The 14,509-nt window shown below is 49.2% G+C and overlaps 1 protein-coding gene across 1 annotated transcript in view; it reads left to right on the top strand.

The window, feature by feature from the left end:
* Positions 1-872: 872 nt before the first annotated feature.
* Positions 873-14,509, top strand: part of RIPPLY3 (ripply transcriptional repressor 3) — a 59,225-nt gene continuing 45,588 nt past the window's right edge. Inside the window, exon 1 of the mRNA XM_069760031.1 lies at positions 873-955. Within this exon, the coding sequence (XP_069616132.1) occupies positions 885-955 (71 nt within the window). The 5' untranslated portion in view covers positions 873-884. The remainder of the gene's footprint in view (positions 956-14,509) is intronic.

Genomic DNA, 14,509 nt, shown 5'->3' with positions numbered 1-14,509 from the left:
GCTAGGACGGCAGGAGACAGAACTGACTTAGGTCGGCAGGAGACAGGACTGGCTAGGACGGCAGGAAACACAGGACTAGCTGATGAAATATTAGAATCAGGCTGCACTCAGATGACACCCGAGTGCAGTCCAATTGTGAGTGAGATGAAGGAACAGGTAGGGATATATAGTTTGGAGGAACAGGTAGGGACCTGTTCACACAGGAGAGGAGTGAAAGACTGCAGATAGGAATGGAAAAGCAGCAAGCGGTAGCGTAGCGACAAAAGCTGAGCAGAGCCACAAAGAATGTGGAGAGAAGCTGCAGCATGAGATACTGCAGAAGCTAAGCAAAGTGGAACCGCAAGGATTGCAGAGGGGAACTGCAGCAAGAGGTTTCTGCAGCAACGGGAGCGGAGCAGAGCAAGACGGAGCAGAACCGCAGAAGTGCGGAGCAGCGGCTAAGCCACCAAGATGCAGAGCAGGCAGAACCGCAAGAGTGCGGAGTGCAAGCAGACCGAGAACACAAGGAAAGACACAGCAGGGAAGGAAGGCACACACAAGGAGACCGAGACAAGACTAAGTACAGACAAGGCAATGGAACAAGACACAAGGACAAAGACACAGGGACCAGGATATTCTGCCTCCTGGAGGGCGGACAAAGATAAAGGCAAATGCACAGAGAAAAGCCTCCAGAGAGGGAGCAACACAGAGCTAGACCTGGCAAACTCAGAAGCAAAACACTAACTGAGCAAACACATTGCACAGGCCCAGAGCACAGGGTGGAGCTGCACTATATACAGGAGGCCTCTCGGTAATTGGTCAGGAACTGATTGGACAGGTGCACCTGATTCCTATAAGAACCAGAGAGTTCAGGCGCCGGCCCCCTATACACACAGCCATGAAGCATGCACAGAGCAGAGGAACAGACTATGGAGCTGGCAAGAAACAGAAACCACATCATGACCTGGAGCAGTGGGTAAGATTGTGTGAGAGATGTGAGGCCATGCTGTGATGCCAGTAGAGATGTTACACAGAGAAAAAAAAATGGTCTCAGAACTTCTCTTTTCCCTCTATTGAGAAGCATTAGTACTTTGGGCCTCCAGTACTGTTATGAACAGGTGATTCAGAACCACAATGGACCTGGTGGTTAAGAGCACACAAAGTGACCTGATAGTTACTAACATAGGACAAGCTCTGAGACGTGGGAACTCTGCTGACCACAATCCCTAATCCTATCATACCACACTAGAGGTAGCCGTGGATTGCGCCTAACGCTCCCTATGCAACTCGGCACAGCCTGAGAAACTAGCTAGCCCTGAAGATAGAAAAATAAGCCTACTTTGCCTCAGAGAAATTTCCCAAAGGAAAAGACAGCCCCCCATATATAATGACTGTGAGTTAACCCCTTCCCGACCTTTGACGCCACGTAGGCGTCATGAAAGTCGGTGCCATTCCGACCCATGACGCCTATGCGGCGTCATGGAAAGATCGCGTCCCTGCAGATCGGGTGAAAGGGTTAACTCCCATTTCACCCGATCTGCAGGGACAGGGGGAGTGGTAGTTTAGCCCAGGGGGGGTGGCTTCACCCCCTCGTGGCTACGATCGCTCTGATTGGCTGTTGAAAGTGAAACTGCCAATCAGAGCGATTTGTAATATTTCACCCATTATAACGGGTGAAATATTACAATCCAGCCATGGCCGATGCTGAAATATCATCGGCCATGGCAAATACTAGTGTGCCCCCACCCCACCCCTCCGATCGCCCCCCCACCCCCCCCGATCTGGCCGGTACACTGCTCCGGCTCCTCTCCGTCCAGTGCTCCGCTCCCCCCCGTGCTCGTGTCCGCTCCCCCCGTGCTCCAATCACCCCCCCGTGCTCCAATCACCCCCCCTGCACTCCGATCCACCCCCCCCCGTGCTCCGTTCCACCCCCCGTGCTCCGTTCCAGCCCCCCCGTGCTCCATTCCACGCCCCCCGCGCTCCGTTCCACCCCTCCCGCGCTCCGATTCCCCCCCCCCCGTGCTCCGATCCCCCCCCCGTGTTCCCCCCCCACCCTATCATACTTACCGATCCAGCCGTGGTCCCGTCCGTCTTCTCCCGGGCGCCGCCATCTTCCAAAATGGCGGGCGCATGCGCAGTGCGCCCGCCGAATCTGCCGGCCGGCAGATTCGTTCCAAAGTGCATTTTGATCACTGAGATATAATCTATCTCAGTGATCAAAATAAAAAAAATAATAAATGACCCCCCCCCCTTTGTCACCCCCATAGGTAGGGACAATAAAAAAATAAAGAAATTTTTTTTTTTCCACTAATGTTAGAATAGGGTTAGGGTTAGGGGTAGGGTTAGGGTTAGGGTTAGGGCTAGGGGTAGGGTTAGGGTTAGGGTTAGGGGTAGGGGTAGGGTTAGGGTTAGGGGTAGGGGTAGGGTTAGGGTTAGGGGTAGGGTTAGGGGTAGGGTTAGGGGTAGGGTTAGGGCTAGGGTTAGGGTTAGGAATGTGCACACGTATTCTGGTCCTCTGCGGATTTTTCCGCTGCGGATTTGATAAATCCGCAGTGCTAAACCGCTGCGGATTTATGGCGGATTTACCGCGTTTTTTTCTGCGCATTTCACTGCGGTTTTACAATTGCGATTTTCTATTGGAGCAGTTGTAAAACCGCTGCGGAATCCGCACAAAGAAGTGACATGCTGCGGAATGTAAACCGCTGCGTTTCCGTGCAGTTTTTCCGCAGCATGTGTACAGCGATTTTTGTTTCCCATAGGTTTACATTGAACTGTACACTCATGGGAAACTGCTGCGGATCCGCAGCGTGTGCACATACCTTTAGAATTAGGCTATGTGCACACGGTGCGGATTTGGCTGCGGATCCGCAGCAGTGTTCCATCAGGTTTACAGTACCATGTAAACATATGAAAAACCAAATCCGCTGTGCCCATGGTGCGGAAAATACCGCGCGGGAACGCTGCGTTGTATTTTCCGCAGCATGTCAATTCTTTGTGCGGATTCCGCAGCGTTTTACACCTGTTCCTCAATAGGAATCCGCAGGTGAAATCCGCACAAAAAACACTGGGAATCCGCGGAAAATCCGCAGGTAAAACAGAGTGCCTTTTACCCGCAGATTTTTCAAAAATGGTGCGAAAATATCTCACACGAATCTGCAACGTGGGCACATAGCCTTAGGGTTAGGGTTGGAATTAGGGTTGTGGTTAGGGTTAGGGGTGTGTTGGGGTTAGTGTTGTGGTTAGGGGTGTGTTGGGGTTAGGGTTGTGATTAGGATTATTGCTACAGTTGGGATTAGGGTTAGGGGTGTGTTGGGGTTAGTGTTGGAGTTAGAATTGAGGGGTTACCACTGTTTAGGCACATCAGGGGTCTCCAAACGCAACATGGCGCCACCATTGATTCCAGCCAATCTCGTATTCAAAAAGTCAAATGGTGCTCCCTCACTTCCGAGCCCTGACGTGTGCCCAAACAGTGGTTTACCCCCACATATGGGGTACCAGCATACTCAGGACAAACTGCGCAACAATTACTGGGGTCCAATTTCTCCTGTTACCCTTGTGAATCTAAAAAAATGCTTGCTAAAACATAATTTTTGAGGAAAGAAAAATGATTTTTTATTTTCACGGCTCTGCGTTGTAAACGTCTGTGAAGCACTTGGGGGTTCAAAGTGCTCACCACATATCTAGATAAGTTCCTTGGGGGGTCTAGTTTCTAAAATGGGGTCACTTGTGGGGGGTCTCTACTGTTTAGGCACACCAGGGGCTCTGCAAACGCAACGTGACACCCGCAGACCATTCCATCAAAGTCTGCATTTCAAAAGTCACTACTTCCCTTCTGAGCCCCGACGTGTGCCCAAACAGTGGTTTACCCCCACATATGGGGTATCAGCGTACTCAGGAGAAACTGGACAACAACTTTTGGGGTCCAATTTCTCCTGTAACCCTTGGGAAAATAAAAAATTCTGGGCTAAATAATTATTTTTGAGGAAAGAAAACGTATTTATTATTTTCACGGCTCTGCATTATAAACTTCTATGAAGCACTTGGGGGTTCAAAGTGCTCACCACACATCTAGATAAGTTCCTTTCAGGGTCTAGTTTCCAAAATGGGGTCACTTGTTGGGGGTTTCTACTGTTTAGGCACATCAGGGGCTCTGCAAACGCAACGTGACGCCCGCAGAGCATTCCATCAAAGTCTGCATTTCAAAACGTCACTACTTCAATTCCAAGCCCCGGCATGTGCCCAAACAGTAGTTTACCCCCACATATGGGGTATCACCGTACTCAGGAGAAACTGGACAACAACTTTTGGGGTCAAATTTCTCCTGTTACCCTTGAGAAAATTAAAAAATTCTGGGCTAAATAATTATTTTTGAGGAAAGAAAACGTATTTATTATTTTCACGGCTCTGCATTATAAACTTCTATGAAGCACTTGGGGGTTCAAAGTGCTCACCACACATCTAGATAAGTTCCTTTGGGGGTCTAGTTTCCAAAATGGGGTCACTTGTGTGGGGTTTCTACTGTTAAGCCACATCAGGGGCTCTGCAAACGCAACGTGACGCCCACAGAGCATTCCATCAAAGTCTGCATTTCAAAACGTCACTACTTCACTTCCGAGCCCCGGCATGTGCCCAAACAGTGATTTACCCCCACATATGGGGTATCAGCGTACTCAGGAGAAACTGGACAACAACTTTTGGGGTCAAATTTCTCCTGTTACCCTTGGGAAAATAAAAAATTGCAGGCTAAAAGATCATTTTTGAGAAAATAATTTTTTTTTTTATTTTCATGGCTCTGCGTTATAAACTTCTGTGAAGCACTTGGGGGTTCAAAGTCCTCACCACACATCTAGATTAGTTCCTTTGGGGGTCTAGTTTCCAAAATGGTGTCATTTCTGGGGGATCTCCAATGTTTAAGCACACAGGGGCTCTCCAAACGTGACATGGTGTCCGCTAATGATTGGAGCTAATTTTCCATTTAAAAAGCCAAATGGCGTGCCATCCCTTCCGAGCCCTGCCGTGCGCCCAAACAGTGGTTTACCCCCACATATGGGGTATCAGCGTACTCAGGACAAACTGGACAACAATATTTGGGGTCCAATTTCTCCCATTATCCTTGGCAAAATAGGAAATTCCAGGCTAAAAAATCATTTTTGAGGAAAGAAAAATTATTTTTTATTTTCATGGCTCTGCGTTATAAACTTCTGTGAAGCACCTGGGGGTTTAAAGTGCTCAATATGCATCTAGATAAGTTCCTTGGGGGGTCTAGTTTCCAAAATGGGGTCACTTGTGGGGGAGCTCCAATGTTTAGGCACACAGGGGGCTCTCCAAACGCGACATGGTGTCCGCTAACAATTGGAGCTAATTTTCCATTCAAAAAGTCAAATGGCGCGCCTTCCCTTCCGAGCCCTGCCGTGTGCCCAAACAGTGGTTTACCCCCACATATGAGGTATCGGCGTACTCGGGAGAAATTGCCCAACAAATTTTATGATCCATTTTATCCTACTGCCCATGTGAAAATGAAAAAATTGAGGCGAAAATAATTTTTTTGTGAAAAAAAAGTACTTTTTCATTTTTACAGATCAATTTGTGAAGCACCTGAGGGTTTAAAGTGCTCACTAGGCATCTAAATAAGTTCCTTGGGGGGTCTAGTTTCCAAAATGGGGTCACTTGTGGGGGAGCGCCAATGTTTAGGCACACAGGAGCTATCCAAACGCGACATGGTGTCCGCTAACGATGGAAATAATTTTTCATTCAAAAAGTCAAATGGCGCTCCTTCCCTTCCGAGCCTTACCATGTGCCCAAACAGTGGTTTACCCCCACATGTGAGGTATTGGTGTACTCAGGAGAAATTGCCCAACACATTTTAGGATCCATTTTATCCTGTTGCCCATGTGAAAATGAAAAAATTGAGGCTAAAAGAATTTTTTTGTGAAAAAAAAGTACTTTTTCATTTTTACGGATCAATTTGTGAAGCACCTGGGGGTTCAAAGTGCTCACTATGCATCTAGATAAGTTCCTTGGGGCGTCTAGTTTCCAAAATGGGGTCATTTGTGGGGGAGCTCCAATTTTTAGGCACACGGGGGCTCTCCAAACGTGACATGGTGTCCGCTAAAGAGTGGAGCCAATTTTTGATTCAAAAAGTCAAATGGCGCTCCTTCCCTTCCAAGCCCTGCCGTGCGCCCAAACAGTGGTTTACCCCCACATATGAGGTATCAGCGTACTCAGGACAAATTGGACAACAACTTTCGTGGTTCAGTTTCTCCTTTTACCATTGGGAAAATAAAAAAATTGTTGCTAAAAGATAATTTTTGTGACTAAAAAGTTAAATGTTCATTTTTTCCTTCCATGTTGCTTCTGCTGCTGTGAAGCACCTGAAGGGTTAATAAACTTCTTGAATGTGGTTTTGAGTACCTTGAGGGGTGCAGTTTTTAGAATGGTGTCACTTTTGGGTATTTTCAGCCATATAGACCCCTCAAACTGACTTCAAATGTGAGGTGGTCCCTAAAAAAAATGGTTTTGTAAATTTCGTTGTAAAAATGACAAATCGCTGGTCAAATTTTAACCCTTATAACTTCCTAACAAAAAAAAATTTTGTTTCCAAAATTGTGCTGATGTAAAGTAAACATGTGGGAAATGTTATTTATTAACTATTTTGTGTCACATATCTCTCTGGTTTAACAGAATAAAAATTCAAAATGTGAAAATTGCGAAATTTTCAAAATTTTCGCCAAATTTCCGTGTTTATCACAAATAAATGCAGAATTTATTGACCTAAATTTACCACTAACATGAAGCCCAATATGTCACGAAAAAACAATCTCAGAACCGCTAGGATCCGTTGAAGCGTTCCTGAGTTATTACCTCATAAAGGGACACTGGTCAGAATTGCAAAAAACGGCAAGGTCTTTAAGGTCAAAATAGGCTGGGTCTTGAAGGGGTTAAGATGAAAATACAAACACAGAGATGAAATAGATTTTAGCAAAGTGAGGCCCGACTTACTGAATAGACCGAGGATAGGAAAGATAGCTTTGCAGTCAGCACAAAAACCTACAAACAACCACGCAGAGGGGGCAAAAAGACCCTCCGCACCGACTAACGGTACGGAGGTGCTCCCTCTGCGTCTCAGAGCTTCCAGCAAGCAAGAAAAACCAATACAGCAAGCTGGACAGAAAATATAGCAAACAAAAGTAACACAAGCAAAACTTAGCTTATGCAGGGCAGACAGGCCACAAGAACGATCCAGGAGAGAGCAAGACCAATACTGGAACATTGACTGGAGGCCAGGAACAAAGAACTAGGTGGAGTTAAATAGAGCAGCACCTAACGACTTAACCTCGTCACCTGAGGAAGGAAACTCAGAAGCCGCAGCCCCACTCACATCCACCAGAGGAAGCTCATAGACAGAACCAGCCGAAGTACCACTCATGACCACAGGAGGGAGCTTGACCACAGAATTCACAACACGGCAGTATACCAGAAACAACCCACTAGACCTGCCATATACCGGCAACAACCACAATACCTGCAGTATACCGTGAACAACCCACTAGACCTGCCGTATACCGGTAACACTCCACAAGACCTGCCGTATACTGGGTACAACCCACAATACCTGCCGTATACCGGGAACACCCCACAAAACCTACTCTATAATGGAAACACCCCACAAGACCTGCCGTATACCGGGTACACCACACAAGACCTGCCAGATTCCAGGACAATCTCAAAAAATTTGCTGTACATCAGGAACACCCCATAAGGCCTTCTGTATACTGATAACACCTCACAAGACTTTCCATATACTGGGAACACCCCATTGCCATACACCAGGAACACCCCTCAAGACCTCCCGTAAACTGGGAACACCCCACAAGACCTGCCGTAGACCAGGAACACCTCACAAGACCTGCCGTATCAAAGATCTGCGGTGAACTCAGTGACTTTTTCTCACAGCGCTGAGGTCACCGCAGTTCAGCCCGGCTGGGAACGCAGCCTCAGTGATTGGAGGTAATCTCAATGATGTCACCGCTGCTCACCGATATAATCAACAAAGTATAGGCAGGCACCACCGCCAGGGATCACCTATAGCATGCTACAAGAGAACACGGTACAATAGACAAAAGAAAAGGGTAGCATGCATGCTAAAGGGATCACCACAGAGATTTATCAAAATATAACAAGTTTATTAAACCACACTTAGAACATTACAAAAAGCAGTTAAAAACAATTAAAATTGCAAAACATAGCAAAGAGGTATAGAGACCAGACCTGTAATAAGGTCAAACCACAGTGCCACCCTGAAAACTACCTAAAGAGTCCAAATATGTTTTTTTTTTAAGGATACACTAGTACCTCAAATGAGAGACCCCCGTGGCTGAAAATTGCCAAACAATAGGGTGTCCTATACTACCTGACGCTGTGTACCAGGCTTCCAAGGTAGCATTCCTGTGCGGTATATCAGGGCAATAGAAGATGGCAATATAAGAAGGTGGCACCGGGCACAGGTGCCCAATGCGTATCGCCAGTAAACTGGCTTCCTCAGGGGCAATACCAGTAGTGTCCGTATCATGTTGTTAAGTACCTTTAAGATGATTAGCAGAGTAGAGTCAGCTGGAGACAGGAGGTGTCCGGATGAAGTTCAGGTAGTCAATGTGCACGAGGGGGCCGGAAGTGGCCTGCAACTCTGCGTGGTGAGAGGATAGAGGCCGAGGCTCCTGTTCCGGAGCGCCCGCCCGGGTGCAAGTGCGCACGCGCCAAGACGGCGCATGCGCAATGCATCCAAGACAGGCGCAACACAGACAGGAAGCACCCGACCAAGAATCCACCGCACCGGCGCCTGCGCAATATGGCGCGTGAAGTCTAGGTCCCCTGTCCCAAGATGTCTGCCCAGGGTCCAGCGTGCACGCGCAAGCAAGCGCACGCGCAATGGCCCGAGGACGGACACCGAGGAGACAGAGAAACCTGTTAGATGGCAGCACTTAGTGATTGTCACAATGGACCAGGAACGCGCAATGTATCCAAAACGGGCGCAACACAGACAGGAAGCGCCCGACCAGGAATACAACGCACCGGCGCCTGCGCAATGTGGCGCGTGAAGTCCAGGTCCCCTGTCCCAAGATGTCTGCCCAGGGTCCAGCGTGCACGCGCAAGCAAGCGCACGCGCAATGGGCCGAAGACGGACACCGAGGAGACAGAGAAACCTGTTAAATGGCAGCACTTAGTAAATGTCACAATGGACCAGGAACGCGCAATGCATCCAAAACGGGCGCAACACAGACAGGAAGCGCCCGACCAGGAATACAACGCACCGGCGCCTGCACAATATGGCGCGTGAAGTCCAGGTCCCCTGTCCCAAGATGTCCGCCCAGGGTCCAGCGTGCACGCGCAAGCAAGCGCACGCGCAATGGGCCGAGGACGGACACCGAGGAGACAGAGAAACCTGTTAAATGGCAGCACTTAGTAAATGTCACAATGGACCAGGAACGGGCAAAGGGAGGCAGAGGGACACAGGGAGAGAGATATCTCCTAGGCGGCAGGACAATATCATGATGGGCAAAGTATGACCACCACACGGGCACTGACATACCAGAGCAGAACAAAAAATGCCCAAAGTATACCAGGGAACAATAAATGCATACAAACACATATACGTGGTAACATAATTTAAGTCCTGTGAAGAATGCATACGCAGAAATAGATACATAGGCTGAACACAATACATAAGGTCACATAGCATAGTATGAAAAATGATGTTAATATTAAAATAAGCAATTAGTTTCAGATATTTAAGAAAACCATGGTTTTCGACAGATAGAAACTAGTTCATCCGTATTTAATGACCAGAACAGTATAATACTCCAAGACCTAAAAGAGAAAAGGGGCACATAAACAAAATACGCACCAGCACTTCTCATTATTTTACCATCACTACATATTCTAAAGTTGTTTGTAATAGCCAGTAAAAAGCAATTCCTCGTTCAGTCCATGTGGAGTAAGAGTATTTAAATTGTGGATCCACTTTGATTCACATCTTAGCAGTCTCCTGACCACATCGCCACCTCGAATATTTTGTGAGATTCCCTCAAGTCCCATAACCTTTAGTCCCCTTGTCCGTCCATTATGGAACTCCAAAAAATGAGTAGCAACAGACGAAATGCCCCTACCCCTTTCACGATCCCTTAGTGCCGTTGAGATATTGGACAAGTGTTGCTGTGTTATTCTTCGCAATTCTTGCGTGGTCTGTCCCACGTAGACTTTCGGGCAATCGCAGATTAGAGCATACACAAGTGAGCGAGTCTTGCAGTTAAAGAAGGCTTTTTTCGGTGTAATCTGGAAAGGAGAGACAGTGAGCGAAAGACCATCCTGGGCCACCATATACTGGCAAACATTACAACCGCCACATGGGAAGGTTCCAAAAGTCCTCATTCCCCTATTTAATCTGGATGTAGGGCGTGTAAAGTGACTGTGGCAAAGCATATCCTTCAGACATTTGCCCGTCGAGCTATCAATTTAGGGCTGGCCGAGATATGCGGTGTTAGTGGAGCGCCCCCAGACACAGGGCCACGAGTTCTCGGTACCCGGCCTCTCTGATTCGGTTCTGAGGCTGTCACGGTGGCTAGATCCGGTCCGTGACCCTGCTAAGGGGCGTCCAATAAAAGGTGATAGGAGTCTGTCAAGGTTTCGTGACGCCACCTGTGGTGTTCGGTCAGGGTGACCGACGCTGCTGTGGGGTCCGCTGGGGTGATGGAATGGCAGCTAGATGGTATGCCTTCCCACAGGTGAAGTATGTCCCCAGGGCTTCCCAGTAAGGTGGATGGTGATGGTGTGAGGTGCAGTCAATAACGAGGACACAAGGTTGCAGACTCTTTACCTCTTTACTGAAGACTTCAGGATCCTCAATCCAGAGCACGCTTAACAGGGCTATCTGAGACCGGCCGGTCCGATGGGTACATCCAGAATTCCCTTTGCAGGTGGAAATCAGTGCCTACCACTAGCGCCTGTGTGTTGTACTGCTACCCTGCTGAGCATTCGGAATAGTCCTCACAACTGCTGTTCTCGTTAGTTCGTTCTCTACAGCTCTCTCTCTCTTTAGTTCCAGATGTTACTAGTTTCTCGTCCCCCAGGTATGTTATGGCTAGGACGCGAAGGCTCGGAGCTCTTCCGGGACCCTAGAGACGCCCCTCTCCACGCGTTGCCCCCTATGTCTTCGTAGGAAATTTAAGGTAGACAGCCAACCTATAATTAACTGTCCTGCGGAGTTCGAAGTAAGGCCTAGAGTCAGTTACTCCCGCTGTGTTCCGGCTACGCGCCTCAGTAGGATGTTGCCTCGGTCTCACGCCACGACTCCTACTGGTTCTCCTTTGTGCTTGATCTCGTTTCTCACTGTTCCACAATATCCTTCCCTTCGTGTCTCTCTCTTGGATACCGCCGCGGGGTGTGCAGGCGCGGTTCCGCTACGTTCTGCTCTGTTCGCTAGGCACCTGCCAGGTTCCCACGCCTGACAGGGACCCCCCTGTGTCTTCTCCCTGCAACACCCCCTGCCACGGGATGTTGCCTGAATCCAACCCAGTCAGCTTCTGACTAACTTCCTATCCAACCCCTAGTTTTACCAGTGTGAGGAGGGGCCCAATAAATAAAGCCTTTTGCTCCCCCTAGTGGCCGGAGTGTGAAGTGTAATGTGTGCTGGTGATACCTGGTCAGTAGAACTCCTTCAGTGCCATCAGACGTACCATCACTCCCCTTAGTGGCAGAGTGTCATACTGCAATGACCAGATCTCTGGGGCGCTGCACTCCCCCCCGGTTAAATCCAGTACTCCTGGACTGGGAAGAAGAACAACAATACATTTCAGCAAAAGACATACAAAATTTTGAAATGCTTAAAACAAGTAAATAGAACAATACTTCCCTTTATGGGAGGTGAGGACACTTGAACGTTACAAACAAAAACAGGATTAAATATTTTTTTTTAAATAACATTATGACTATAAATAACTCTTATCACCCAGCCGGGTATTCTACTAAGTGCAAACTCTGAACAATAATTTAACTTTTCCTTTAAGGGCGTATAAGCTGAACCCACTAAAGGCCTACTACAAAATACTATAAAATAACTCAACTTGTCTTTCCTTTCTAGCTTCACCAATGCAGGACCGCCTAGCTCCCGGGCTGGGCCTACTGTCATTGTCGCTCTTCCAACAACCAACTGTCGTTCTACGGTTCTCAGGAGGACTCTCTCTCTCTAACCCCTACGGGTTCACTTTCAATCTTTCCTGTCCTGAATCTGTATTAACATTATCAAACTGTTCTAAATTTCAACATTATCAACATTTCCTAAGGCAACATGTAAACATTCCCTTTAAGAGGGAACCGAGTCTCTATGAGGTAGTGCAGATTCTCTCTGTCTGCAAGTCCAGTGAAAGCAAGACCTTCTGCGTCATGTCCAGAAGCATTATCTTCGCAAAGTCTTCTTTCTTTTGTAAAACCAGTAGGGAGCGCCTTTAAGAAGGTGCAAACTATATACAAAACAGTTTTGGAATCATTCACTGTTCATGATCCGGCAGTCTTTTAAACAATGATGAACTTGTGCAACGTAGAAAAAGGAATGAAAACAATAGGGATCCCGGGTCAACAAAGGGATCCCTTTAAGGAATAATGCTGGACGGGTTTAAAGCAGCAAAAGCAGGAAACAGTTAACTATTTACATTTGTCGGGTTTTCGAGGTTTATTGCTGCGACGGTTGCGGTCTTACCTCGCAGACCACCCCTCTCGCCCGAGAACGGGTGGGACCCCCAATGACACGCGGGGCCTGGTCTGTCTGGTGGTCCGCAGCAGGGGCTTCACCCTCTGGAACCTCAGCTGCAACCTGAAGGATTGCGCATCTCTGGACACCCCTGGCCACCCAGCCGGTCTCCCTCTGCCACCGGGTGTAGGTCACAGCATCCCCAGGTCTCAAGTCACGATCCTCATCGACCGTTCCATAACAGGGCTCCACCTCGCTCCGGTTGACACGGACCTGCAAAGGCTCTCCAATCTCCTGGATGACCCCCCTCTCCTCCTTGGGGTTATAGAAGACCACCACCCCCCACTGTGATGGTGGGACCTTCTCCTCTTCTGTGAGGTCGATCATGGTCACAGGTCGAGGCTGTTTCCTCCATGCCGCCACTAGGCGTCGCTGATGTTCCGTCACCGGCAGGATCCGCAGGTCCGGCTCCCACGGAGCGCGATTCCCTAGTTGGGTGCGGGGATCTGACGCGGCCGGAGTGGGTAGAGGAGGGGACACGGGGGAGAGACGGATCTCCGTCGGGTGGCCCAACCGGGAACTCACCCGAGCGCGGGCCTCCAGGCAGCGCTCCAGCCACCGAGCCTCAGCGGCGGCCACCCAGCCATCAGGCATCCGTCCGCCGGGTTTTCCCTCAGGCAGCTCCACAGCGGTCGATCTCTGCAGCGGCGGTGACCCCGGGGTCGCCGCGGATGATGCAGGCCTGCGCCTGGCCGGGTCGTCTCCATGTGGTGGCCTGGAAGTCGCCATCTTTGTCCCCTCCTCTGGATCTTCTTCCCGGGCTCTCTTTCGGGGGCGGCTCTATCCCCACTGTCCCCACCCTCCATAGAGGATCAGAAGGCGGACCTCAGCGGCTGACGGGCCCGCCCTCAGGATACAACAATACTTAGACTGGGCGGCCATTATCTTTCGCGCTCTTCAGTTCTTTCACGCCCACTTCCACGCCCTTCTTCTTCTCCTGCGCTCCCTGTGGCGCGGCAATGGCGGCAGTTTTGGCGGGGATCTCGCGGCAGATAGCGATACACAGTCTTTGCAATAAATCACAGTCCAAACACGTTTCAATCACAATTCCAAGGCACACATGACCTGCTTCTCAGGCTTAAGTACGATCCTGTTCGTGACGCCAAGTTGAAGCGCCCCCAGACACAGGGCCACGAGTTCTCGGTACCGGGCCTCTCTGATTCGGTTCTGAGGCTGTCACGGTGGCTAGACCCGGTCCGCGACCCTGCTAAGGGGCGTCCAATAAAAGGTGATAGGAGTCTGTCAAGGTTTCGTGACGCCACCTGTGGTGTTCGGTCAGGGTGACCGACGCTGCTGTGGGGTCCGCTGGGGTGATGGAATGGCAGCTAGATGGTATACCTTCCGACAGGTGAAGTATGTCCCCAGGGCTTCCCAGTAAGGTGGATGGTGATGGTGTGAGGTGCAGTCAATAACGAGGACACAAGGTTGCAGTCTCTTTACCTCTTTACTGAAGACTTCAGGATCCTCAATCCAGAGCACGCTTAACAGGGCTATCTGAGACCGGCCGGTCCGATGGGTACATCCAGAGTTCCCTTTGCAGGTGGAAATCAGTGCCTACCACTAGCGCCTGTGTGTTGTAGTGCTACCCTGCTGAGCATTCGGAATAGTCCTCACAACTGCTGTTCTCGTTAGTTCGTTCTCTACAGCTCTCTCTCTCTTTAGTTCCAGATGTTACTAGTTTCTCGTCCCCCAGGTATGTTATGGCTAGGACGCACCTGTATGACGGGAAGG

This window comes from Ranitomeya imitator, chromosome 3 (genome assembly GCF_032444005.1).
Source record: "Ranitomeya imitator isolate aRanImi1 chromosome 3, aRanImi1.pri, whole genome shotgun sequence".
NCBI classification, from domain to species: domain Eukaryota; kingdom Metazoa; phylum Chordata; class Amphibia; order Anura; family Dendrobatidae; genus Ranitomeya; species Ranitomeya imitator.
This window is presented reverse-complemented; position numbering and strand designations above follow the sequence as displayed.